This window comes from Camarhynchus parvulus, chromosome 12 (genome assembly GCF_901933205.1).
Source record: "Camarhynchus parvulus chromosome 12, STF_HiC, whole genome shotgun sequence".
In the NCBI taxonomy this organism is placed as follows: Eukaryota; Metazoa; Chordata; class Aves; order Passeriformes; family Thraupidae; genus Camarhynchus; species Camarhynchus parvulus.
In genome coordinates, this window is record NC_044582.1 from 2,341,803 (window position 1) to 2,367,457 (window position 25,655).

Below are 25,655 nucleotides of genomic sequence, written 5' to 3' on the forward strand. Positions count from 1 at the left end.
CCCTGAAGGTGGCAGTGGGGTATTAGGCCAGTTGGAGAAAATAGGGAAAAATAAACTTGTCCAGAGCCTCTCCCCTTGGATAAACTGTCCCAAAGACAGAGAAGTTCCCTGCCAAGATCCCTGCATGACCTTGGGTCACCCAACGTGTGACTTCAACAAACACCTCATAACTCCTGATAAAAAGAACTTTCTCCGGCTGGACAGTTCTGTCAAGGGATAGCTGAGAGTGGGTTGGTCTTGCATACCAATAATACAGGTTTTTTTCCCGGGTTGGATCCTGCAGCAAGCTCTGACAACTCTGCTTAATTCCTGGGATGAGGATGGGACAGGCACCAGCAATGCAGGGTGAGCCCAGCCCTGGTGGAAACAGCTCCCCTAAAATGTGCCCTGGATGCCTTGGGAAGGCTGCCCTGGAACAGAGGCTGGGCAGAGCTAAAGAATAAAGCAGGGATTTATTAAAAGCATCTCCTCCATGGATGCACCTTGGGCAGCACAAGAGCCCAGCCAGGGCTGCAGCCAAGATGAACCAAAATGGCCCCAAAATAGACATAGGGTCTGTCACTGCTCACAGTTCTGCTCCATTTGCACCTTGCAGTTCATTGTCCCATTCCAGCTTTAGCCCCTGCAGTCCCACCCTGCTTGTTTTTCTCTCTCCAGCCCACGGTGTTTGTGCTCTTGGGGCTGAGATTTGGATCATTTGTCCTAGGTGCCCAGCTGGAGCAGGAATTGTTTTGTCTCCCTGCTCTGTGCACAGAGCTCACCATCCCCTCATGAGAAGCCCAGACCCACACACTACAGCAGCACAGAATCTGAAAATATAAAACCCAAAACCTGAGGCATCAGGACGAGAATGAATAGTTTAGAGGCAGGGGAAACATCCTAAAGAGAGGAATCTGGAGAATTCCCAAAGTGACCCAAGGGAATGACAAGATCAATGTCCTCACACCTTTGACGTGGGCTCAGGGAGGCGCACAAGCACTTTGGAGTTTTCTGAGGGGCTGCAGCTGAGGGGAAGAAATGAAACTGAGCAAAGCTGGGTTTTTTCTCCATCAGAAGGAATGTCTGAGGATAGAAATGTATTCTATGAAGCTTAGGCCTACACACTAAAGCAGCACAGAATCTGAAAAAAAAAATACAAAGCTAAACCTGAGGCATCACCCTGCATGGTTATACATTTTTTTCTTGTTTGTTTGTTCTCACATGTTCTACAGTAGCAGCTCCAGTACTAAAGGCTGTTTGGGGCAGTAAAAATTCCATTCCCACTTTCTCAGATCAGATCAAAACCCTCCCTCAGCAGCTCCTCATAGGGTTGTTCAGCCTGGAGAAAAGGAAACTCAGAGGTGACCTTGTTACTCCATAGCTCCCTGGAAGGCGGTTGTAGTCAGGGGGTGTTTGTCTCTTTCTGCAGGCAGCAACTGAGAATGAGAGCACACAGCCTCAAGCTGCATCAAGAGAAATACAGGTTGGATAGCAGGAAAAAGTTTTTTTACAAAAAAGGTGATAAAGTTCTGAAATGTTCTGCCCGGGGAGGTGGTGGAGTCCCCATCCCTGGGTGTGTTTAACAAAGCCTGGATGTGGCACTGGGTGTCAGGGTTTAGCTGAGGTGTTGGGGTTGGAATGGACTTGAAGGTCTCTTCCAACCTGGTGATTCTGTAATTCCTCCAGGTTGGGGAAGATGTCATTGATGCTGAGTTCTGTTTTTCCTGCCTGCAGTTTGTGCTCTCACACCTCTGCTGTCAGAGCCTGCAGGTGATGGTGAGGAAATCTCTCCTGCCTCCCTGGAAAGCAGAGGAGCCCTCTCCAGAGCACAGGAACCCTCCTCAGGGCACAGGGACCCTCTCCAGAGCACAGGAACTCTCCCCAGAGCACAGGAACCCTGTCCAGGGTACAGAGACCCTCCCCAAAGCACAGGAACCCTCCCAGAGCGCAGGAACCTTCCCCAGAGCACAGGAACCCTCCCAAAGCACAGGAACCCTCCCAAAGCACAGGAACCCTCCCCAGGGCACAGGAACCCTCCCAAAGCACAGGAACCCTCCCCAGGGCACAGGAACCCTCCCCAGGGCACAGGAACCCTCCCAAAGCACAGGAACCCTCCCCAGGGCACAGGAACCCTCCCAAAGCACAGGAACCCTCCCAAAGCACAGGAACCCTCCCCAGAGCACAGGAACCTTCCCCAGAGCACAGGAACCCTCCCCAGGGCACAGGAACCCTCCCCAGGGCACAGGAACCCTCCCAAAGCACAGGAACCCTCCCCAGAGCACAGGAACCCTCCCAAAGCACAGGAACCCTCCCAAAGCACAGGAACCCTCCCCAGAGCACAGGAACCCTCCCAAAGCACAGGAACCCTCCCCAGAGCACAGGAACCCTCCCAAAGCACAGGAACCCTCCCCAGGGCACAGGAACCCTCCCCAGAGCACAGGAACCCTCCCCAGGGCACAGGAACCCTCCCAAAGCACAGGAACCCTCCCAAAGCACAGGAACCCTCCCCCAGAGCACAGGAACCCTCCCAAAGCACAGGAACCCTCCCCAGAGCACAGGAACCCTCCCAAAGCACAGGAACCCTCCCCAGAGCACAGGAACCCTCCCAAAGCACAGGAACCCTCCCCAGGGCACAGGAACCCTCCCCAGAGCACAGGAACCCTCCCCAGGGCACAGGAACCCTCCTCAGGGCACAGGAACCCTCCCCAGAGCACAGGAACCCTCCCAGGGCACAGGAACCCTCCCCCAGAGCACAGGAACCCTCCCAAAGCACAGGAACCCTCCCCAGAGCACAGGAACCCTCCCCAGAGCACAGGAACCCTCCCCAGGGCACAGGAACCCTCCCAGAGCACAGGAACCCTCCCCAGGGCACAGGAACCCTCCCAAAGCACAGGAACCCTCCCCAGGGCACAGGAACCCTCCCCAGAGCACAGGAACCCTCCCAAAGCACAGGAACCCTCCCCAGGGCACAGGAACCCTCCCCAGGGCACAGGAACCCTCCCAAAGCACAGGAACCCTCCCCAGAGCACAGGAACCCTCCCCAGGGCACAGGAACCCTCCCAAAGCACAGGAACCCTCCCCAGGGCACAGGAACCCTCCCCAGGGCACAGGAACCCTCCCCAGGGCACAGGAACCCTCCTCAGGGCACAGGAACCCTCCCCAGAGCACAGGAACCCTCCCAAAGCACAGGAACCCTCCCCAGGGCACAGGAACCCTCCCAAAGCACAGGAACCCTCCCCAGGGCACAGGAACCCTCCCCAGAGCACAGCTCCCAGCTCCCAGCTGCCACCAACAGCAACCCAAGCCCAAAGGCAACCAGAGCTGGATTTGGCAGCGTGGCCCTGCCTGGAGGGCAAGAACAGATTTCCATTCTCGTTTAGCCTGGCACAGTGCCCTGGGCGGGCACCTCCACGCTGGAGCCTGGCCCAGCTGCTGGAACGGTGCCACTGGCAGCTGCATTCTGGAGATGAAGAAACCAATGGGGTTTCTATAGCACTACCAGTGCAGAATTCACCTCGCTGTCTCGGCACAGCCTGCACCTTCTGTGCCTTCTATGCTTGGAATTGGAACCAGCACAGAAGCTGCTGGTAATGCTTAGAAACTGCAAACAAAAAAGATAAACTGCCCCCCCTCCCAAGAGAGATTATTGTTACTAAAGGGTTTTTTTAAGTGGTCAGCAACCACGTGGTTGAAGGAAGCCTGGGTTTATATTCAAAATCACTTTGGAAAAATCTGTCTCTAAAAGCTCTTTAGAAACTTGAGCAATTGCGGTTTAAGAAAGTCACTGCTGGAAAAATCTCAGGGGAACAACCTCCTGCAAGGTGCCAGGGGACTGGCACAGCAGTGTGCCCTGGAGCAAAGAGCAGCAGCCCCTGGGCTGAGGATGAGGATGAGGATGAGGAGGAGGATGAGGATGAGGATGAGCATGAGGATGAGGATGAGGATGACGATGAGGATGAGGAGTTACCAGCACCCTGAGGGAGGTGGGTGATCCCTTTCCTCTGCCCAACACCACAAATTCAGTGCTGGGATCCCAGTTCATGAGAAACAGGGACTTACTGGAGCCCAGTGGTGTGGTTGAGGGACTGCTGCATCTTGGAAAAGGTGAAAGGTTTGAGAGGCTGAGAGAGCTGGGACTGCACAGGTTGGAGGAGAGAACTTGGGATTCTTGAGTATAAATAAGTGTGTATAAATAAATACCTGGCAGGGAGTAAAGGACAGGGAATCAGAGCCTTCTCAGAGGTGCTGACAGAAGGGCAAGAGGCACAAACTGAAACACAGCAAATCCCACTTAAATTTAAGAAAAACTTGTGCAGAGAGTAGTAAAACCCTGGAAGAGGGTGCACAGAGGGAGCTTGTGGAGTCAGCACCCTTGGAGAGCCCAGAACCTGACTGGATGTGTGCTGGAAATTGAGGCTCTCAGGTCCAGGGAATGATTGGTTATCTGACTTTAAGGATTCAGAATGTTGAATACTCATTTTATTAAAACTATATTATATTACATTATATTTATGTATACTATATTTATGTACACTATATTTATAAATATAGTATATATAAATAGAAATATAGTATATATAAATATTTATATATAAATATGTATAGATATATATAAAATATAAATATAAATAAAAATATAAATATACATTGTATTTATCTATACTATATTTATATTATTAAGAATACTAAAGAATACTTACTATTAACTATTGAAAAACTCGTGATTGTCTGTAGACTGACAGTCTCCACAGCTTGGACTTGATGGGTTAATTAATATAAATAATCTCTGCTAGAATCTAATTACTAAATTCTTTCAGATAAACACATTCTACATGTGCAAAACACTAGGAGCAGCAAGTAGAGATAAAAATTGGTTTTTTTCTCTGTGCTTCTCCAGGAAAAAAAACTTGAGAAAGAGAGTTCTGTCTCTCTCTGTTTAGAGGGCATGTGAATGTCACAGACATGGACTTTGGTGGGGTTTGCAGTGCTGGGTTTAGGGTTGCACTTGATGATATTAAAGGTCTTTTCCATCCCAGGTGATCCTGGGCTTGTTCTGCTTGAACCTGCTTTGGGGGGTTCTATTCAAACAGGAACTTTCTGACCTGCTGCCATTTTGCTTCTCTTTAATTTACACTTTATTTTACAGCAGGAACACTGAGACTGCCCCAGCAGGGTGGACTCCCCAGGACAGGGAACCTCCCAATAAAAGCTGCACAGAAACCAGCCAGAACCCCAAGTTAAATCTGGACTCTTGTGTTTAACAGTTCACAATTGGCCCATCTGTAATTAATTGAATTAATTGATACTTTCAGCCTCCCACATCCTCCAGCAGGGAGTTCCACCATTTAGTCATTCATTGTGTGAAAAAGCACATTCTTTTGTATTTTTCTAAACCCCCCCACTACATCTCCATTTTTATAGACTTTTGCCAAAGCCAAGGCAGGGCTCCAGGAGGACCTCCTGAGTTCCTGGCTGAGTGCCACCCAAACAGGGAATGGTGCCTTGGCTGTGGAATCAGGAGGGCTGAGCTCCATTTCCAGGTTTGACAGTGTGTAAAAGCTTTTTTTCTTTTTTTTTTTTTTTGCCTTTTCACAGAAAAATAAAAAAAAGCACCAGTGACTGTTGGGTGTATAGTGTCCTACACTGCTATTTAATGAGCATTGCAAATAAATACAAATCTCTGAACAGCCACTCCAAATACTCAATTTTCTACAATACCACCAAAACCGTGGCCTGGCTTCCAGTTATTATCCACTAAATAACTCTATTATAATTTGATTTCTTGTAAAAACCTAATTTATTGCCTAAAGACCAAAAGGAAAAAGGGGAAAATGTTTTTAATTCAACAGAAATGTCTCTAGAAAATCCCTCAAGTAAACCCAGTGTTTAATAAACCCATTAAAAAGGCCAAGTGACAACTTCTGACCCACCATTGTGTCACACAAAGAAAAACTTAATTGAAGGCAGCACTGATTTCCTGCTGCCCACAGAACAGCCTAAATGTTGCCCTTCATAAGCAGAATAAAAACCGAGTGCTTAGGCAGAATAAATACTAAAGACACAATTAAAAGTTAATTATCTTTTCTAAAGTAACCTCAAAACAAAGAAATGAAATCTGGGGCAACACATTGCTTCAGATACTGGTAGTGACAATATGGGTCAACAATCCAAAAGGACAGAGAAGGAAGTATTTAATTTTATTCTAATTTAATGCCATTTCAGTCACTCAAAGCTACTGATGTGGATAATCCCGTGCTAACTCAGCAAAAATTGGCCCAGAAATCTATGAAAATCCATAAAGCTAACCTAGGGCATTAACCACTTTATTACAACATCCTTTTTCATTTGAGAGCCATCATTTTCTGTTTTATAAGATTCAATAGAATTGAAAGGATTGAAATCACTAACAAGACATGGAAATAAAACTGTTTTTTCACTTTTGCTAGTGATACTAGCAAAACTAGCAAAAGTGAAACTGGTGTCACTTGCTAGTTTCACTTTTGCAAGGGACACTCATTAGCTACAAATACACAAAAATATGTTCAGCCAGCACAGAGGTCACACACTGTCCTTTTTTCATTGTTGCCAGAATCCATTGCAGTGACCTCCTCTGAATAGTAGGTCACAAAACCTTATAAATTTATTTACTGCTGCCTCAAAACTCCATACTCACTAACATGTGGCATTCATATTCTGTGACCAGAGAGAGACATCATTCTCTCTGCCAGGATTTTTCCTGGAGAAGCACAGAGGGAAGAAGAGAAGACAATTCTTATCTCTGTTCACTGCTCCTGTTGTTTGGCACATGTGGATTGTGTTATGGGGATTGTTTACCCAAAGTGATTTGGCAATTCGACACCAGTGAAGGTTCTTTTGTTTCCTTGGCCAGTTGGGTCAAAGCTGTGTCCTGGCTGTCTCAGACATGGGTTTTTCTTTAGTATTCTTTAGTATTGGATCTCTTTAGTATGTAATTTAATATAGTATTAGTGTAATAATAGTTTAATAAAGCATTTGTTCAGCCTCCTGAATCTTGGAGTCAGAGCACATTATTTCCCTACACTGGGGTCATCCTGAATTGATACAAACACACACTCTGCATTTTTTTTTCTTGTTTTTCCTGTAGCCTCACCCTCACATTCCACCAATGAAAGTACTGAGCAAACATTAATTTTGTCATTATACAGAGTTATATTATTATATATTGTCATTATACAGAATTTTGTCATTATACAGAATTATATTACATTATACATATTATATAGAATTGCAGAATAACTGAACTAAGTTTAGCTTCATCTCTCCCCATACTGCCAGCTCTTAGGGTGGGAATTCCACGAGCACAGCTAAGGAGGGTGTGGGACCACCAGCCCCAGGAAGGAATTTGGGGTGGCATGAGGAGAACCTCAGATTCTGTGGCTGAATGAGCACGAGCCCAGCTCTGGGACTGCCAGGGCAGAGATGATAACTCAGGGTGGCCCAGCTGCCTCTGCCTCAGAGTTAATTGCTGCTGAATGGTGGCTGGAATTTGCTTGGAACCAAACCAAGAGCTTGGCACCCACCCAGGATTATGTGCCAAGAATCTCTGAGATTACTCCAGCAGGCTCAGAGCAGCAATTTGTCCAACCAATCTCTGATTTTAAGAACTAATTTCTTTTTTAAAGGGGCATTTGGGATTTGTGGTTTCTCTCAGTTACAAGGAACTGAGAGTCCCCCTGACAATTTAGGGAATTTAAGGAGCTACTGACAGCACCCAGGCAGAAAAATCAGAATCAGCTCTCCAGGTAATTTTTATATATAAATACAGGGAGGAATCAAAAAAGACAAAGCAATAAAACAAATTTGGTTTAGACCTTCAGGCACAAGCTTGTGTTCTCTGCCCTGTGACAGATTTGTCTGGGTGAAGTTAATTAAGAAAACAAACAAAGCACTGCTGATGTCCTGGACTTGTTTTAAAGGCTTATCTGAAGTGTTCAAAGAGGGGTTTAGGGGTGGTTCCACCCCAAACCAATCCCTGGTGTGGTGTCTGTCCCTCAGAATCACTCCTTGCATGTTCCCCCTCCATGGGAAGGACCTTTGGCTTCTCTCTGCTCTCTCCAACCTACAGCACTCCCTACAAAGAAAGGAAAAATTCAAAAAGGGACCATGGGTTGGTTTATTTCTTTCCCTTTCTCACTTGCTGCCAGCTCACTTAATGTTGCCTTCTTCAACCTTATATTTTGGAAATATGCACTCATCTCTTACTTTTACTTGACCATGGAACTGGAGTAAAAATTTATGCCAGAGCATAAAACTTAAAAAACAAACAAACAAAACCCCAAACAAACAAAACCAAAATAACAAAAACCAAAACAGAAGCAAAACAAAACAAACAAGAAAACCCCAAAACAAACCCAAACAAAAAAAACCCCAGCAAACCACCTAAACTACTTAAAAGCTAAACAACTTAACAATCTGCAGGTAAGTGGAGTTCTAGAATTACAAAAATACATTTATCAGCAATATACCTGTACTGACAATCAGTGTATGCTCAGTGTCAACACGCACAAGAAAGTCAAAATTTCTGCCTGATTCACTCAAGCTGAGGCATCTCTGCTCTGGCTCTTGGGCATTCCACAGGACCAGGGCAAAGAGGAATTTCTGGGATTGGTGATTTCTAGAACCAAACCACACTTTTCCCTCCCCTGCTCAACACAATGACCCTGAACCACCTCACCCACTTTGTTGTCAAGATCAAATTTCCAAACAGACGATTTAAATTTGGAATCCCTGGCACATTTCCTGCCCTCAGAACGAGAAACTCACTCAGGGCTGCTTCTCCCCAGTGGATTTTTTAGTGCTGCCATCATTCCCCACCTCTGTTGTGCTCCCCTTCATGGCTGGATAAACAAATTCCCTGAGCCCCCCAGGCTGGGAAAGTACCAGGAGCTTTTTGTGAGCATCCCCCAGAGCGCCCATGTTGTTTTATTATTTTACACAGAGGGATTTGGAGCATTTTAAAAGCCCGAGTTGTTTTTGGAGTGGCAGGAGCTGTGTACCCAAGTGGTGAATTTTAGTAAACAAGCCACTCAGCATTCACTGGAATTCTGCTGTGAGCCTGGGCCTTTTTTAAAGAAAGCTGGGCAGTGGAAAACCTTGAATTTATGCCCCAGAGTTGGCAGAAATATAAAGTAAAACTGAGATTAAGACCAAAAAAAAGTGCTAGGATAAAAATGCCATTTAGAAACCATAATCAGGACCTTACTTCTTGACATTTGGCCTACTAAATGTACAGACATTGATCAAATGGTTAATTTTGCATAAAAATGAACCTTTACTTTAATTTTATTTGCAAATTTTTAAGAAGCATAAAAGCATTTGGCCAAAAACTGGAAGGTGATTTGAGAAGCCAAATGTTGTTGCTCCATTTTTTAAAAGAAGCATTTGCTTTTTAATTCCTAAACAAGATTTTGTTTCAAAATGTAGTAATAAGTAAAAATAAAGAATTCAAATGTTTAAAATAAAAATACATTTTAAAGCTCTGGTCTGTGTGAAATGTTTTCTGTTTATTCTGCTAAAATATCAGTGTGCAAACAGAACTTGAGTGCAGAATCACAAAGAACCAGATCCCATTTCCCCTTCCAGGGGTTCAGCTGAACTTTTTGATTTAAATATTCTCTGGAATTGACCAAAAACAAGTGAGAAGTCAGTGAACCTTTACCCCAAACTGCAGCAATATCTGCAGATTTCCTGACAAATTTGTAACACATTTTCTCAATGCATTTCATTCCCTCTCTGCCTTTGACATCCCGAAATTTTCTTCTCTTTTCCTTATTTACAGACACTTGTACAATTATTGCAACTTTACAATTTTTCCTTAATTGCAGCAGCACTGTGGGGTTGGTCCTGGTGGGACAAAGCCCATTTTATTATTTTATTTTTTTCTGGTCCCCAGTGGCATCAGAAGCTGTTCCTGCAGCCAGGATTTTGGGGAGAATTCTGGGGAAAACTCAGTTTATTGAGCTTCAGTTTTTAAAGCAGCTGCCTATAAAAATCCATATGGGAAAATCAGTTTGCATGAGGAAACTGAGACTGTGCACACAGCTAAGGAAGGTTTTCCTTAAAATACCCATGATCTTTATAGGAATTCCTGTATTACAAAGGTTTCTGGGATTTAATGTTAACACATGAAAATTTATCTCTTTAAAGACTCTCAGAGGAGAAACCATGAAGTCACACAATGCACCACAGCCAAATGGGAAATTAGGAAAATGCTGATTTCCCATCCTGTCATTTACCCTCACAGGCACTTTGGTGATATCACATCAGTGTGAATATGTGAGTGTGTGTTTTACCAAGCAGAAGGGAGAAACAACTCTGCAATGGGAAGTAAAGAATAAATTCTGCAATGGCAAGTAAAGAATAAATTTGGGACAATAATCCCACAGATAATTCAACAGTCTTCTCGGGACTCTAGCTGGTCACAGTGACTCTGAGATGCGTTAGAAAGTCTCTTTTCCCATCCTGGTGCTTGAAGAAGGAGTCAGAACACTTCAGTTCTTGGGCTCAAGGTTGTTTATTGTTTCTTATCTATAAAATTCTTTCTCTGCCCTGCCGAGGTCCGCTCAAGACAGTCTAAGGCACTCTGCCTGTCCTGGGGGCGGTGTTATCTTTTTATACTAAAAACTACGTGTACAATATTTACAATAACTTCCCAATACCTGTCACCTATGTTAGACAGTGAGCTTCTACTCTAAACCAATCTAAAAGTGCCAACATCACAGCAGAAGATGGAGGCCAAGAAGAAGAAGGAGAAAGGCTGGACATGCCCAGATCCCTCCATCTTGCCCCCTGAACGCCCATGCTAAAACCCCCAAAAATCTATTTTCCACCCCGTGACAAACTGATTATTATTCTACTTAGACTTTCGTGGCTTGCAGGTTTTCATATAAGGTTGGTAATTTTTTCCATGGGTCATAATCAAAGGCACAGGTGTCTTGGGCTCTGTGCCAGGGTCTCTGAGCCCCCGGCAGGGGTTTGAGCCATCCAGGACAGCCAGAGGAATGTCCTGAATTCCAACAAGTCTAAGCCAACCCTACACCAACACAATAACTTCTTCATAAGGAAGGAAGAGGCAGCAACGAGTAAATTCCATATTGAAGCAGAAATGTCCCACAAATTTCAGTGGATACCAGAACCTTGGCAGGGAATGCTGAGGGAAGCATTTTCCAGCCCCACAGCCACCCCAGAGCAGGCTCCTCTCCCAGGACAGCTTTGGGGTGCACACCCCACTTTTCTGCACATGTTTACCCAGCCCTTTTTTTGTGGGCTTATTTTGAGAGTTCAGCTGTTACTCCAGTTCTAGGGTGGAAATCAAAAGAGTTTCAGAAATGCCAGGGGGATTAGAAAGCATTTTGTTGTACAGGTCTTGAAAGAATAATCTTTAGGAGCACACAACTTTGTAAAGAGCAAATTCCAGATTTTCTGCAAGCAGCACGTCATTCCACCAGTGGAATTACTTATATTAAAAAAAAAAAAAAAAGATAAAAAAAATCTTATCTTTTCCTTTTTTCTCTCATTCCTCTGGAACAATGGGATTCAGAATCCTACTAGCAATTCTTAAAATAGCTCTGTATTTCCAGTGCCTCTATTGATATGGTATCATAAACCCGCTTGCAGCACAGAAATAACAAGGAATATTCATTTGCTTCACTTCCTGACCCCCCCATGGTGTGCAAGCTAGCTCCCTTGTTATTATTTCCTCATTAATATCCATCTGTCACTCAGCATTTTATTTTACCAATTCTGAATTTCATCTGAAACATGTACTTTTAACAACAGCTTTTCTCTTCTAGAAGACTGGACTTCTAAAGTAGCTGACAGAGTGAAGTCATTGATGTTATTTGTAATCCTTTAAATGTTCAAATCTGTGCAAAAAAAGCTAAGTTTCTCTTGTATTTCTTTTCGGGTTCCACCATGAAAGCAGAGGGAAATCTCTGGCTGTCATGCCCATACTCTGAGTTAATGTGTGGATCCTGTCTCCCTCCAGTGGCAACTGCACCAGCCATAAATTCTGATATTAAATTGCAATTAAAGCCTCTCTGACACTCAGATGATGCCTCCCCACTGCCAAGCTTGCTAAAGGGCTGCAGGGACAGCTGGAGGAGCTTCCATGTGGCCCAGAAATCCCAGAGAAATCCCAAAATGAGCCCATTCTTCCAACAAGCCTCTTCCCAGTGCCCAAACCTGCTCAGCTTGCTGCTGCTTGTGCAGCAAGAGCAAGAAACACAGGGAGAAACCATGGGGAGAAGGAGGGAAATAATTTGTTCAGGGCCTGAAACAACACCCCAGAGCCATAACTGGAGTTCAGAAAGCGCATCTGGCACATCAAATGAACACTCACAACACGATGCTGCTGAATAAACCAGAGTTGTCTGGTGAGCCATGAAAAGGTGACTTTTATGCACTGACACACCCCAAAAGTTTTGTGTATGGAATGTAGACTGAGCTTTTCCCACAGAATACTGAAATTTACCCAAAATCTTTCCACTTAAATGCACAAAGAAACACTTCCACTTCAATACACACAAAACTTTTGCCCTTAAATGCACACAAAACTGTTGCACTTAAGCATTCCCAAAACACTTGCCCAATATAAAACCCAACGTGGTGAGCAAACAAACACTCCAGGCAGCACAGGGAGTTATTTTCTGTCCCAGGAGAAGCCCCTGGGTGTCCCCATCCCATCCTTTTGGGATGTGTGCTCCCAAGCAGATTCCTGCACAGAATGGGATGCAGCTGCCTTGGAGCAGGGAAAATGCAATGTGCTCCCAGGCTGGCCCTTCAGCTGGGGAAATTCATTCTCTTGATTTGGGGAAAAAGGGGAATCCATCCCAGGAGGGATTTCTGCCCTTGCTCAACACCTCTGCCCTTTCTCTGCATTTGGGAGTTGTTGCTCTCCCTACTCTTTAAAGCCACATAATCCAAAGTGCAAAATCTACAGGACATATTAAATGAAATATTTCCTCACTGGGGAGGTTATAAACTGCATTGCAGGAAAAATATCTCTAAGCATCACATAGGGCTATATCCTTGAATTTAATTCCTTACAATTTCAAACCTCAGTAATTTGTAATGTGCAAAGAGCAGTCCTGGAGAAGAATTAATTTTTTTCCCAGTTTAAATTTGAAGCTTAAATTTGGGTAGGGGATTTCTAAGAGCACCACAAGAACCTCACCTCCAGCAGCAAGGCTTTCTCCTTTCACTGAGAGAACATTTTGCAATTGAGATTATTGCTTGTTCAAAGGTCCAGGGAAAGGGGGAGTTGCAGTTATACAGATAAATTTGGCTGAAGATTTCCATCCTTGCAGCCTTTGTATGGATTTCTGACTTTCACTCTTGTTTTAATTTATTTCAACTCACACCTGGTTCAGACTGTGAATACCTGCTGAGGGAAACAATCCAGAGAATGGGAAGGAAGTGGGAGGAAAAAGAGGAAATTCCACCCCCTTAGCAGAACTGCACAAGTGTGAGGGAAGCTGGACATCACCCTCCTCTCATCGCTACTATTTTTTCCCAGCTTATTTCTTTTTATTTTTTTTTAATTGCTGCCCAAACTCTTATAAAAGCCAAAAATGCAGTAAATCACTGAAGGGTTTTCTAACTTATTGGTGCCAAAATTCTGGTAAGATTCAGGATGTTTGACCTGTCTCTGAAGCATTTTTCCAAGCACTACACTTAAAAACTCACCAACAAGTATTGAAGATATCCTACGGAGCAGTTTCTCATTCCACTGGATGTTTTTCCCTTAGGGAATCATGGAATTATTACGGTTGGAAAAGACCTCTAAGGTCGTTATCTGTCACATTTCAAAAAATTAAAAAAGCATCCAAAAATTCTCCAGCAATCAGAGATAATTTCATTGCCAACATCTGAAAATCCCCAGGTTTACATTGTTTAAGGTTTAAATGCAGGACAGGTCTGAAATCCACTGCTCAGCAACCTGGATTTTCTGAGAATGGAAGCACCCAAAAAATGAAATCCAAATTTCTTTTACAACCTTTTCTTTTTTGGAGAAAGCAGAGCTCTAACATTGATGTTTGGATGCAGCAGTTTGCTCCGATCTCAAATGCAGAAAAGAAGATTTTCCTCTGCCTTGCAAAAAGGCTTCCCTGGCCTCGAGGTGGCGACAAGATTGTGGATTCCAGGGCTGCAAATCCTAAAATTGAGTCCATCTGCATCATTTGTTCTTCCTAGAGCAACTCAGCCCCTCTAAATCTTGGAAATAAAAAGTTAAGGGAAGAGAAATTCTCAAATGCTTTTGCAGTTTGGGTTTTCAGATCAGGATTTAAGGAAATATCACCTCCACACTGATCCAGTATTCCCAAATTTCTCTCATTTGTATGTATAATATAATTAGACTGATTGGAAAGAAATTGTTTGCAGTTTTGGTGAGCAGCACCTTTTTAAAAGAATATTGTTATTTATTTGCTGAAACAGATTAATATCATGTTAAGGAGAGAAAAAACCACCACAATAAACTCGTGCTAATACAAAACTTAAGGAAATGTAATGAAAAATTACAATTTCCAGGGGAAAAATAAACAAATAAACAGTGTGCACTTATTTTAGAGTGACTTCCTACCCGAAAAAAAAGTGTTTTCTCTGAAAGAGGAGTACTAAAATTCTCTTTTTCTCTACAACGACTCATGAAAACAGCCTAAATGCAACAGAGGAAAAAGCTTTTTTTGATCTAGAGGGCAATCTGGATTGAAGGGAGGGGCCTCAGCAGTATAAAACCTGCCCAGAGTAAGTGGGTTATCAGGTTAAGCTGATGCTCATTGCTCTGCACTCATGTTTTGGTGCTCATTTTCAAGAAGGAAAATCCAGTGGGCTTCAAGCCAGCCAGCCAAGTCCCAGTGCCAAGGAAATTGATGGGCAAAGTCCTTCTGGAACCATCTCCCAGTTATCCCCTGCCCATCCCAGCTGCCTACAAGTGAATTCTCCTGGCCGAGCTACCAAAGACTTGCAGAAATATTTCTGCCACAATAAATTTTATTGCAATTGTTTTCCCCCACTGCAAATAAAAGACCTGAGAAACCTGAAGCAAATTTACCTGTCATGGCTTTGATTTTCCTGTACCTGATTAATTTGGCTTTGTTCCTCAAGTTCAACATTCACATGAGTTTATCAGAGATGAGCTACAACCTGTATTCTTCCCACAGAGAAATGGCAATTTCTCCAAGATTTTGGAAATCAGCTGTTCAGTGCAGTTGTGGCTGTGTTGATAGATGGCCTCATGAATATGTTCATTAAAACAATTCACAACTTTAAAATTAAAAAAAAAAAACCAAAACAGCAACTTGGCCAACTTTTAGCATACAAACATACAATAAAGTAGAAAGCTTTATTCTTATTTTCCTCCCCTTTTTAACAAGCCACTGTTACAGCAGGGGTTGAATTGATGTGATTTTCCATACAATTATCCATTCTGGTACTGCCTGACCCATCAAACTGCTACATCTGCCCCTCCCTAAACTTCTTCCAGGCACAAATGTTTGCAAAATCCTCTCACAAAGCCCCAAATGTTTTGCTCAGAAGGGCTCAGTGAGCAGCACACACAATGACAATCACCCTAAATCTGTGCAGGGACAAGCAGAACCCCATTCTGAGTCAGGCTTGCACACAAACCCCATAACAATCCCATTAACTTGCTGAAGCACTGCTTTTGTGTGAGTTATAGCCCAGCACAGATCCCTTATTTCAGCTATAAGCAGCACCTGTATCTCCCAGATTAGGGCAGAGGGATCTATTTCAAGCCAATTTGAGCATGAAGATTATTGAGACCTCTTTGTTGATGAAGGAAAACACTTCTGAGGTTTAAACAGAGCTCCAGACTGTTGCAGCTTCCACTGATGCAACACAAAGTGATTGGAATGAGCTGTACACATGACAAAAAATGGCATTTTCAGAGCGAGAGGATTGGGTCTGCTGGAAAGACAGAATATAAGAATGAAATGGAGACCAAAGGCCTTGGAAGCTGAGGGGAGCTGCAAAGATGAATAGCTGCTCACAAAGCTTTAACCCACCATAGAATGCAAATTGCACAGAGACAAAAGAGTCCAGAACTTCAGACTGAAGTGAGCCTTGAAGAGAAATTTCATTTATTTAATCCCCAGCAAACATAGCTGGCTGTGGAGCTCAAACACCTCTCTTCTCATGCAGACCCAGCAGCCTCCCTGAAATATTATTGGAACCGGCATGCAGCTGAAGAGGAAAACAAATTCTGCTGGTCAACATGATTTATGCATTAGGGAGTAAATCCAGTGAAATGAGTAAACATGGAAACTGGAAACACGAATCTCCAGGCAGTGTCAGTTGGGCTCCTTGGCAAAAAGCTCCAGAACCAATTGGCAAGAGGTTTATGGAGTGGGGGAGGTTCTCCTGATATCTGTGGGTTTGAACATTGAATTCTGCATCTCCATAAAACTGAGATGCATAATATATTTTTACATATATATAAATTATATATATATATATATATATATATATATATATATATAAATGTATATATATAATACTATACATTTCCATAAAATTGAGATGCATAATATAACATTATATACATATATATACATATACACACACACACACACACACATATATATATATATACACATTATAATACAGATATTATAATCCACACCATCAGAATCAGAAGTGCCTCTAAATCCATCTTATTACCATTAAAAGTTGCACTGAAGCTGGACCAAAAGCTATTTTTTAAATAAAACTAGTTGTGCCAAATTCTAGTTTTAAGTCTGAAGAACTAAGCTTCCTCTGTTTCTTGAGAAGTGACTAAAAATCACGCCTATTAGTCTCAAAGCTTTCTTCAAGTATTGAATTAATTATTCTCAACAACATATCTCCATTTTGGTGGAATAACAGTTTTTTCTGACACAAAAATAATTCTCTAAAACCAACAAGTACTACATTTCAATTACCTGCATTGGTGTTCACCATCTCTGTTATGGCACATTTTTTTCAATTTTCAACATATTTCAATTTTGGTGGAATGACAGTTTTTCCAACACAAAAATAATTCTCTAAAACCAACAAATACTACGTTTCAATTACCTCCATTGGTGTCCACCATCTCTGTTATGGCGTATTTTTTTCTACTAAAAGGTGTTTAAAATCCAACTGAAGAACAAGAACTTCTCAGTGAAAGTCTCCCTGAGCCTGAGGAGGAATTGGCTCCTTAAAGCATTCCCAAAAGGAATTCCAGCCCCAAATATGAGGGACAGACAGACATAGCCCACGTGTCTCCAGCCCTCAGTGCTTCCCAGGCTGCTCCCACCAACCCATGGGCTGTGCAAATTGTCATGGCAACACGAATTTCTTTACAAGTGACACCAGGAGAGTAAATAAGCATATAAACCCTCCCTGGAGCTGGCAATCATGTCCCTTAAGCTGGCAATAATGTCCTTTAAACTGGCAATAATGTCCCTTGAGCTGGCGTGCCCTCCCTCAATGACAAACACGAGCGAGGGTGTCAGTGGCACGTGGGAAATCCACAGGCAGGGCAAAATCCTGTTAGGAGCCCCTAGAAAAGCACTGGGCAAGGGAAGGAAGCAGCTCCTAAAGAGCAGCACTGAGCCCTGCTCATACAGAGAGCTCAGCTCTGCTCGCACAGCTGGGGTTGTGCACCTGGATGGGAGAAGCTTTGGGGTCACTGAATTGCGGTCTTGCAGGGCCTGGAGGGGCTGCAGGAATGATGGAGAGGGAGTTCTTACAAGGGATGGAGGGACAGGACACAGGGAATGGTTTCACACAGACAGAGGGCAGGGTTGGATGGGATATTGGGAAGGAAATCCTGCCTGTGAGGGAGGTGAGCCCTGGCACAGCCCCACCATTGGGAGTGTCCAAGGTCAGGTTGTGATGCCTGAGGTCTTGCCTTTTATATTTTCACATTCTGTGCTGCTTTAGTGTGTGAGTCTGGGTTCATATTCAGGGGATGGTGAGCTCTGTGCACAGAGCAGGGAGACAAAACAATTCCTGCTCCAGCTGGGCACCTAGGACAAATGATCCAAATCTCAGCCCAAGAGCACAAACACCGTGGGCTGGAGAGAGAAAAACAAGCAGGGTGGGACTGCCGGGGCTAAAGCTGGAATGGGACAATGAACTGCAAGGTGCAAATGGAGCAGAACTGATCCCAGGGACAGACCCCGTGCCCGGCCGTGCATTTTGGGGCCATTTTGGGTCATCTTGGGTGCAGCCCTGGCTGGGCTCTTGTGCTGCCCAAGGTGGATCCATGGAGGAGATGCTTTTAATAAATCCCTGCTTTATTCTTTAGCTCTGCCCAGCCTCTGTTCCAGGGCAGCCTTCACAAGGCATCAGTTCAGGGATTTTTTCTGCAATGGGAAGAAAAACCAGAGGGGGGATCTGAATCCATTGATTGTGAAACCAATGAGTTTTAAAATACAAATGATCAGGAACCATGCGAAGGACAACATGAGTTTTTTATGTGCACTCTTGGCAGGAGGACATCCACAGCTGGACAGGGCTTGGAGCAGCCTGGGAGAGTAGAAGGTGTCCCTGCCATGGTTCGGTTTTTGGTTTGTTTTTGGTTTTTTGGGCTTTGTTTGTTTGTTGGTTGGTTTGTTCGGTTTGTTTTGTTTTGTTTTGTTTTTGGGTTTTTTTTCTCCTGTAGAAATATTACTTGTTTAAAGCAAATATCACAGATATTTCAGATTCCCCAAAGAAATTACCTGAAGGAGCCCCCCTATTGTCTTATATTTTATTTTGTTTTATTTTATTTTTTATTTAAACAACTACATGTCTTAAGTACACAGAGATTTTAAAAAATTATGCTGTCACATCTTCAGTAAGCAGATTAAAAAAATTCATTTTGACAAATATTCCCAAATTCCTTTCTGTCTGCTTCTCAGGATCCATTCAATAATGTAATAGCCTCAGGAGAAACACTGTGTAATGTCTTTTACAGTGCCAAAGCAGATCAGTAAAACGCTGTCTGCAACCTGTCAGGTTCTACAGAGATTGTGTCACTTTCCCCTTCAAAATCACACAAATGATGGACAATAACTGTTCTATTGTAAACCTCTGTCACTGGGAATTTAAAAACAAAAAAAGCACAAACTTACTCCATGATTTCCATGTTCTACTCTACATTAGAAACAATAAAACAGGCAGATTTCCTGGTTTGAGCTCTTTGTTCCTCCTTGGTTACATATTCTGCTACAAAGACAGCAATCATCTGAATGAATAATTTCTCTGTCAATTCTGCCTGAGATTTAGATTTGGAAGGAGCAAAGAACCAAAAAATGGCAAACTCCCAGCTAAATTTGTTCCCACTGAGCTGGTGGCAATGCTCTTGTCCCTCAGTGGCAGAAGCACCAACTGCAACTGGCTCTGCAAATCTTCATTTATCAACCAAAGTACTTTCCAATTTAAAAACTGATCTGTTCCAACACACAGCATGGCTCTACAGCCCTATCCCCAGTTCCACATCTCCAGTGAGGAACTGGGTAACTTTCATTTATTGAGTTCTTTGCCAGCTATTTTTTCCTCCCTGGTCTAATCAATTAAAAAATAAACACATGGGATGGATACAATCCTGCTCTGAGCCTTAAATTAGGTGGAAAGGATGGAGTGGCCAGCTAATGGTTTTCATTTATTTAGTTCTTTGCCAGCTATTTTTTCCTCTTTGTTTTAATCAAAAGTTGCATTTAACAGAGGGCAGTCAGCAGACACATCCATGGGATGGCACTGACGGCCTTGCACCTGAATATCTGCAATATTTCCTTGCATTTCCTTCCTTCTGTGCACTGCTGCGCAGCACACCCACTGCTTCCTGCACATCCCACCTGCCTGGAACATTCTACCTGACACTGGGATGTGGCAGAGGCAAATTCCTTCCCAGGTTGTGTTGGGAGCATTTCCTCCCTCATCTCCATCAAGGAGCAGCCAACACCATTCCTCTCTGCAGCCAAGAGAGGCCAGGCTAAGAGAGGGGTTGGATTAAGCTCTTTTCTGAGCCAGAGATGGGGTAACTGAGAGGTGTTTTAAGAACTTCTATTCCATTTTCAGTCTCATGAGAAGGGTGAGGCAGATATTATAATACAGATGTTATAATACAGATGTTATAATACGGATATTATAATCCACACCATCACAATCAGAAGTTAACTATTTCTTAATTACAATACACTATAAGCATTTCTTGGCAATCAGCTTTTTGCCACACCATGCTGTGAATGCCTTAAAGCCCATAATCTAAAATTACCCCTTGTGTGTCCTACTGCAATGATTCTTTCACTTATGTTTCTCCAAAGTATCCAGTCTTTTTTGCAAGGCCATCCTTTGAAACTTGTTTCTAGTTCCAATTCTCTCTCAACAATGTCTGTCCTGTTCCATGGCATTTCTCAGTCAGCATTTCTTATCTCCAGGTTTGCACAGAGATGCACACACTGTGTGAGCTTTCTGTCAGGCTTGGACAATTCCCTACAAATTCATTTCCCAAAGGAATCTCTGCAATCCCCCAGCAGTCCCCGGCGCTCAGACTTCAAACCCAAGGGCTCCTGCAGTTTTTCCCAGGCAGAAAGGCACACAGATATTAATCCATGGTCCTACCTGTGGGTCGGAGAGGCGGGAGATGTCGGGGTAAAGGTAGAACTTGATGCCCTCGGAGGCGCCGGGTAACGTCACCCCCCGGATCAGGAGGATCATCAGCATGATGTAGGGGAACGTGGCTGTCACATACACAACCTGGGGAGGAAACAAACAGCAGAAAAGGACCTTGTGAATTCTGTGAGCTCTGTGAATTCTTTCCAGCTGCAGCAAAGCCACCTTCTTTTCACGCCCACTGGAGGAAGAGTGCTTTGGGTGCCTTTGTGCAGGTGGTTTTGTGTCGGGGGTCTCTCGCTGGCCACAGTGACCCTGAGAAATGTTAAAAGTCTCTTTTCCCAGCCCAGCGCTTGAAGGAGGAGTCAGAACACTTCAGTTCTCCTTCTCAAGGTTGTTTATTGTTTCTTATCTATAAAATTCTTTCTCCTGTCCTGCTGAGGCCCACTCAGCATGACAGTCTGAGGCACTCTGCCTGACCCCAGGGTGGTGTTATGTTTTTATACTAAAAATTACATATAAAATATTTACAATTACTTCCCAATACCTATCACCTATGTTAGACAGTGAGCTTCTACCTTAAACCAATCCAAAAGTGCCAACATCACAGCAGAAGATGGAGGCTAAGAAGAAGAAGGAGAAAGGCTGGACATGCCCAGTTCCCTCCATCTTGTTCCCTGAACCTCCATTCTAAAAACCCCAAAATCTACTTTTTCACCCCGTGATAACTTGACTATTATTCTACCTAAACTGTCGTGGCTTGCAGATCTTCATAGACAGTTGGTAACTTGCTCCACGGGTCATAATCAAACCCACAGGTGTTCTGGGCTCTGTGCCAGGGTCTCTGAGCCCCCTGGCAGGGATCCTGGCCGTCCTGGACAGCCAGAGGGATGTTCGGGGTCCTGACATATTTTGTCCCCCAACCATATTCCCTTCTAAACTCCTCAGGGTTTGTGGGAGATGTCAGCACTTTTTTATAGAAGTTCTCTGTAAGTGTATTATTTCCAAACACATGATAACAGGTAATTGATTACATCTTTTAAAACAATACAAGCAATGGATTCTCAGCCACCCCAGAATTACTAAACTAATTTCCCTTCAGACTGCTCTGCCTGCATGTCTGGGTTTCAGGAATAAGCATTTCATCAAACCCAAAGGTTAAATTCTGTCCATATCTCTTTGGGATTTGATAGAGAACGCTTATCTTGCAAAGAACCTTCAGGCAAAATGTCTGAGGTGCTGAACCCCAGCAATTGCTGTTTTCACATACATGGCCACACATTTTTATTTCCAGAAATCAGTTTGCTCTCTGCATGGGCAGCAATAGGAAACCTGCAAGAAGTCACATTTTCCAAAGGAAAAATGGAGCAGAATTGGTCCTGTTTCACAATCCCAAAGCTGAGAGCAGCACAGGCTACTCAAACTCAGAGAAGGAATGAATAATAAATTCCACATCACTATCAATATTTTCTCTATGCTACAACCATCTCTCTATAAATTTAACTCTCTATAATTTCCTGTGGCCATTTCCACCTGTGTTACTCTTACACTTGCCTTGAACCAGTCAAAACTAGCTAAGCTGCAAGAATGGGAAAAAAAATCATTTGGTGAAAAATGCAACCTCAAAAAAATGTGTGTTTTAAACTGAGGAGTCCAATATCGGTATCCTATGGAAATGAAAGGGAGACATCAAAGAATGACCTGTGAAAGGATTCTCAGACATATTTTTATAATTAATGAATGAAATTGGATTTTCAGACTATTTAACCCCAAACATTAAATGATCTCATGTACCTCATCAGGCACCCTCAAAAATGGAGGAACTTGAGTTTCCCAGGAAATTGAGAGCACTTTTTTATTCCTATAGGTCCCCAAAGCCCGAATTGATGAATTCCTAGGTCAGTTCAATGCAAAATGGGAGGTTCTATCCCATTTGTTGGCTATTAGTGGGAATGCAAACTGCTATGACTGGCTGAGTTCAAATAGACCTTGTCTCTCCATATTTGGGTTTCAAATAAAAAAGGATCAGCAGCTAATGAGAATTAAAAAATAAACACATGGGATGGACACGGTCCTGCTCTGAGCCTTAAATTGGGTGGAAAGGATGGAGTGGCCAGCTAATGGTTTTCATTTATTTAGTTCTTTTCCAGCTATTTTTTTCCTCCTTGTTTTAATCAAAAGTTGCATTTAACAGAGGGCAGCCAGCAGACACATCCATGGGATGGCACTGAAGGCCTTGCACTTGTAATATTTGTAATATCTACAATATTTCCTTGTGTTTCCTTCCAATCCTTTTTTCCTTGCAATCTGTAATATTTCCTGCAGCCAGGGCTGCAGCCACAACCTCTGATGAATTTTTGGGCCATCAGGGTGGCTCTGCCTCATCTTTAGAAGAATTAGTGCTCTCCCTGCTCTCTGGTTGCCATACAAGAAAGGGGACAAAAATGAAGCACCACTGGCTCAATATTTCTACAATAAATAGCAATACAGACACCCAGAAGCACAATGAAAGGGACACCAGGGAAGCAGGAGTGGGAAAGGTGGAAAGATCCCCCTGACACTGCTGATAAGTGATCACACAGCCCCTGGGCTGAAAAGCTCCAGATTCTCTTTTGCTTCAGCAGGTGAGTGCACAGTGCTCAGAGAGAGCCATTCATTCCCATTTTCTCCCCTTCCCCAGCAGCTCCTGAGGTGAGGCAGGATGGGGAATTTAGGAATCAGTTGATGCCATCATTAGCATCATCAACACATCTGTTGAATGGAAAAAAAAATCATTTGGTGAAAAATACAACCTCAAAAATACATTTTAAACTGAGGAGTCCAATGTCTGTCTCCTATGGAAATGAAAGGGACACATCAAAGAATGACCTGTGAAAGGATTCTCAGACTTATTTTTATAATTAGTGAACTGCAAGTGGATTTTCAGACTATTTAACCCCAAACATTAAATGATCTCATGGGCCTCATCAGGCACCCTCAAAAATAAAATGGGGGAACTCTCTTGCTCCAGCAGGTGAGTGCACTGTGCTCAGAGAGAGCCATTCATTCCCATTTTCTCCCCCTCCCCAGCAGCTCCTGAGGTGAGGCAGGATGGGGAATTTAGGAATCAGTCAATGCCATCATTAGCATCATCAACACATCTGTTGAAAGGAAAAAAAATCATTTGGTGAAAAATGCAACCTCAAAAAACTGTGTTTGAAACTGAGGAGTCCAATATGTGTCTCCTATGGAAATGAGAGGGAGACATCAAAGAATGACCTGTGAAAGGATTCTCAGATTTATTTTTGTAATTAATGAACTGAAATTGGATTTTCAGACTATTTAACCCCAAACATTAAATGATCTCATGACTCATCAGGTACCCTCAAAAATGGAGGAACTCTTTTGCTTCAGCAGGTGAGTGCACTGTGCTCAGAGAGAGCCATTCATTCCCATTTTCTCCCTTTCCCCAGCAGCTCCTGAGGTGAGGCAGGATGGGGAATTTAGGAACTAGTGCCACTATTAGCATCATCATCACATCTGTGGGGCATTAAAAGTTTCCTGAATTGTTTTCTTTTCTTTCAACACATCGAACCTCTCTGAATATCAATGTGAACACAACTGTTTCTAATTACACCACATCCTGTTTTAATTGACTTTAATTGCTTGCTATGTTAATTTGCATCCCAATGCTCAAAATGCTTTTTTTAAACCCTTGTCAGAGCCATGCCAATGTTTAAGCAGTTGGAAACAAAATAAAAATTTCTGGCAGGCAAGTTTCTGCACCAAGTTCTCCTCTCACAACGTGCTCGAAAGAAAAATTGACAATGATATTTAGACATACAAGTAGGTGGAAATGCATCCAATAACTCTGAACTACCCTTGGGTGCTTAACTGAAAGTACATTGGAACCAAGGATCCTGAAAATTGATATTTTATTGGCTGCCACGAGCTTTAAGTATCAAAGAATAGGAAATAAATTGAGTCGCAAGGACTGGAAATTTAAATACCAAAACCTTAAAGAGGTTTAGATGTCACTCAAGGTTAATATATAAATATCCAGGTACCTATGAAATGATTTCATGAGTGAGGCACCATAAAGATTTTGAGAACTGAGCTAGATTTCAGTTTTATCTTTTCATACCTAAATATCTCAACAGCACAGACATGTGCCTGTGTTCCAGTTTGTCCCCTGGGACTGCTGAACTTCTTGTCCTAAATGAAAAGGTGTTTTTGTGAACACCCCAGGCAGACCATGCTGCAGGGTGGGCAGATCTGGATTTTGAGGATGAGTAGAAGGAGTTCAGGATAACCCTGCTGGGAATAAGGAGGAAGATTTCCATGCAGTGAACTGAGCCCCAGCCCATGGAGATCTCAAAGCCCCAAATCAGATTTCTTTGGCCAAAGCTCCTGCAGGGCACAGCAGCCTGAAGCTGTGAACCTTCCTCCTTTGCTTGGCTCTTCCTGAGAACACACAACCAGAATTCCTGAACTAAATATCACTTGGATGCCAGGAAAATAATGGAATTCTCCCCTGCAAGCTGCAGTGTTCTTATTTGCACTATAAGGAACCAACTGTTTTATAAATGGGATAAAATTTATCTTGATGCTTCAGAAAATTACTGGCTTGCTAAGCCCTGTCCCCTAAAATCCTCTATTGCTCCACTGGGCTGTAAACATGAGGAATATCAATGTAGGAATTGCCAGAGATTTGCCAGAACTCACTATTTAAGTGTTTATGGAAAACCAGATCTGCCCCCATGCCCTGCTCATCCTTATTTTTCACAGAGTGTTTTAATCCTGGTGTAATTTAAGTTTATTCATTTATTTATTTATGTATTTATTTATTTGAAACCATGAGCAAGGAGAGCCAGAGTGAAACCCCAACTGTGCCCACACTGCATTACACTCCTGTGTGGAGAAACTGCTCAGGATCCAAAATTTCACCCAGTGAAGCAAAAAGGAAAAGAGTAAATTTTTTATCCAGGGGAACAATTTGGCACAAATATAGAAATATAATTATCATACATAATATGATCATTATATTATAAAATATAAATAATAAAATATATTAGATA

General features: G+C 43.1%; 1 protein-coding gene across 1 annotated transcript in view; it reads right to left on the reverse strand.

Moving 5' to 3' along the window:
* SLC6A11 (solute carrier family 6 member 11) overlaps positions 1 to 25,655 on the reverse strand; it is a 105,145-nt gene that overhangs the window by 32,426 nt on the left and 47,064 nt on the right. The window contains exon 7 of the mRNA XM_030956601.1: positions 20,608 to 20,742. Coding sequence (XP_030812461.1) covers positions 20,608 to 20,742 — 135 coding nt within the window. The remainder of the gene's footprint in view (positions 1 to 20,607; positions 20,743 to 25,655) is intronic.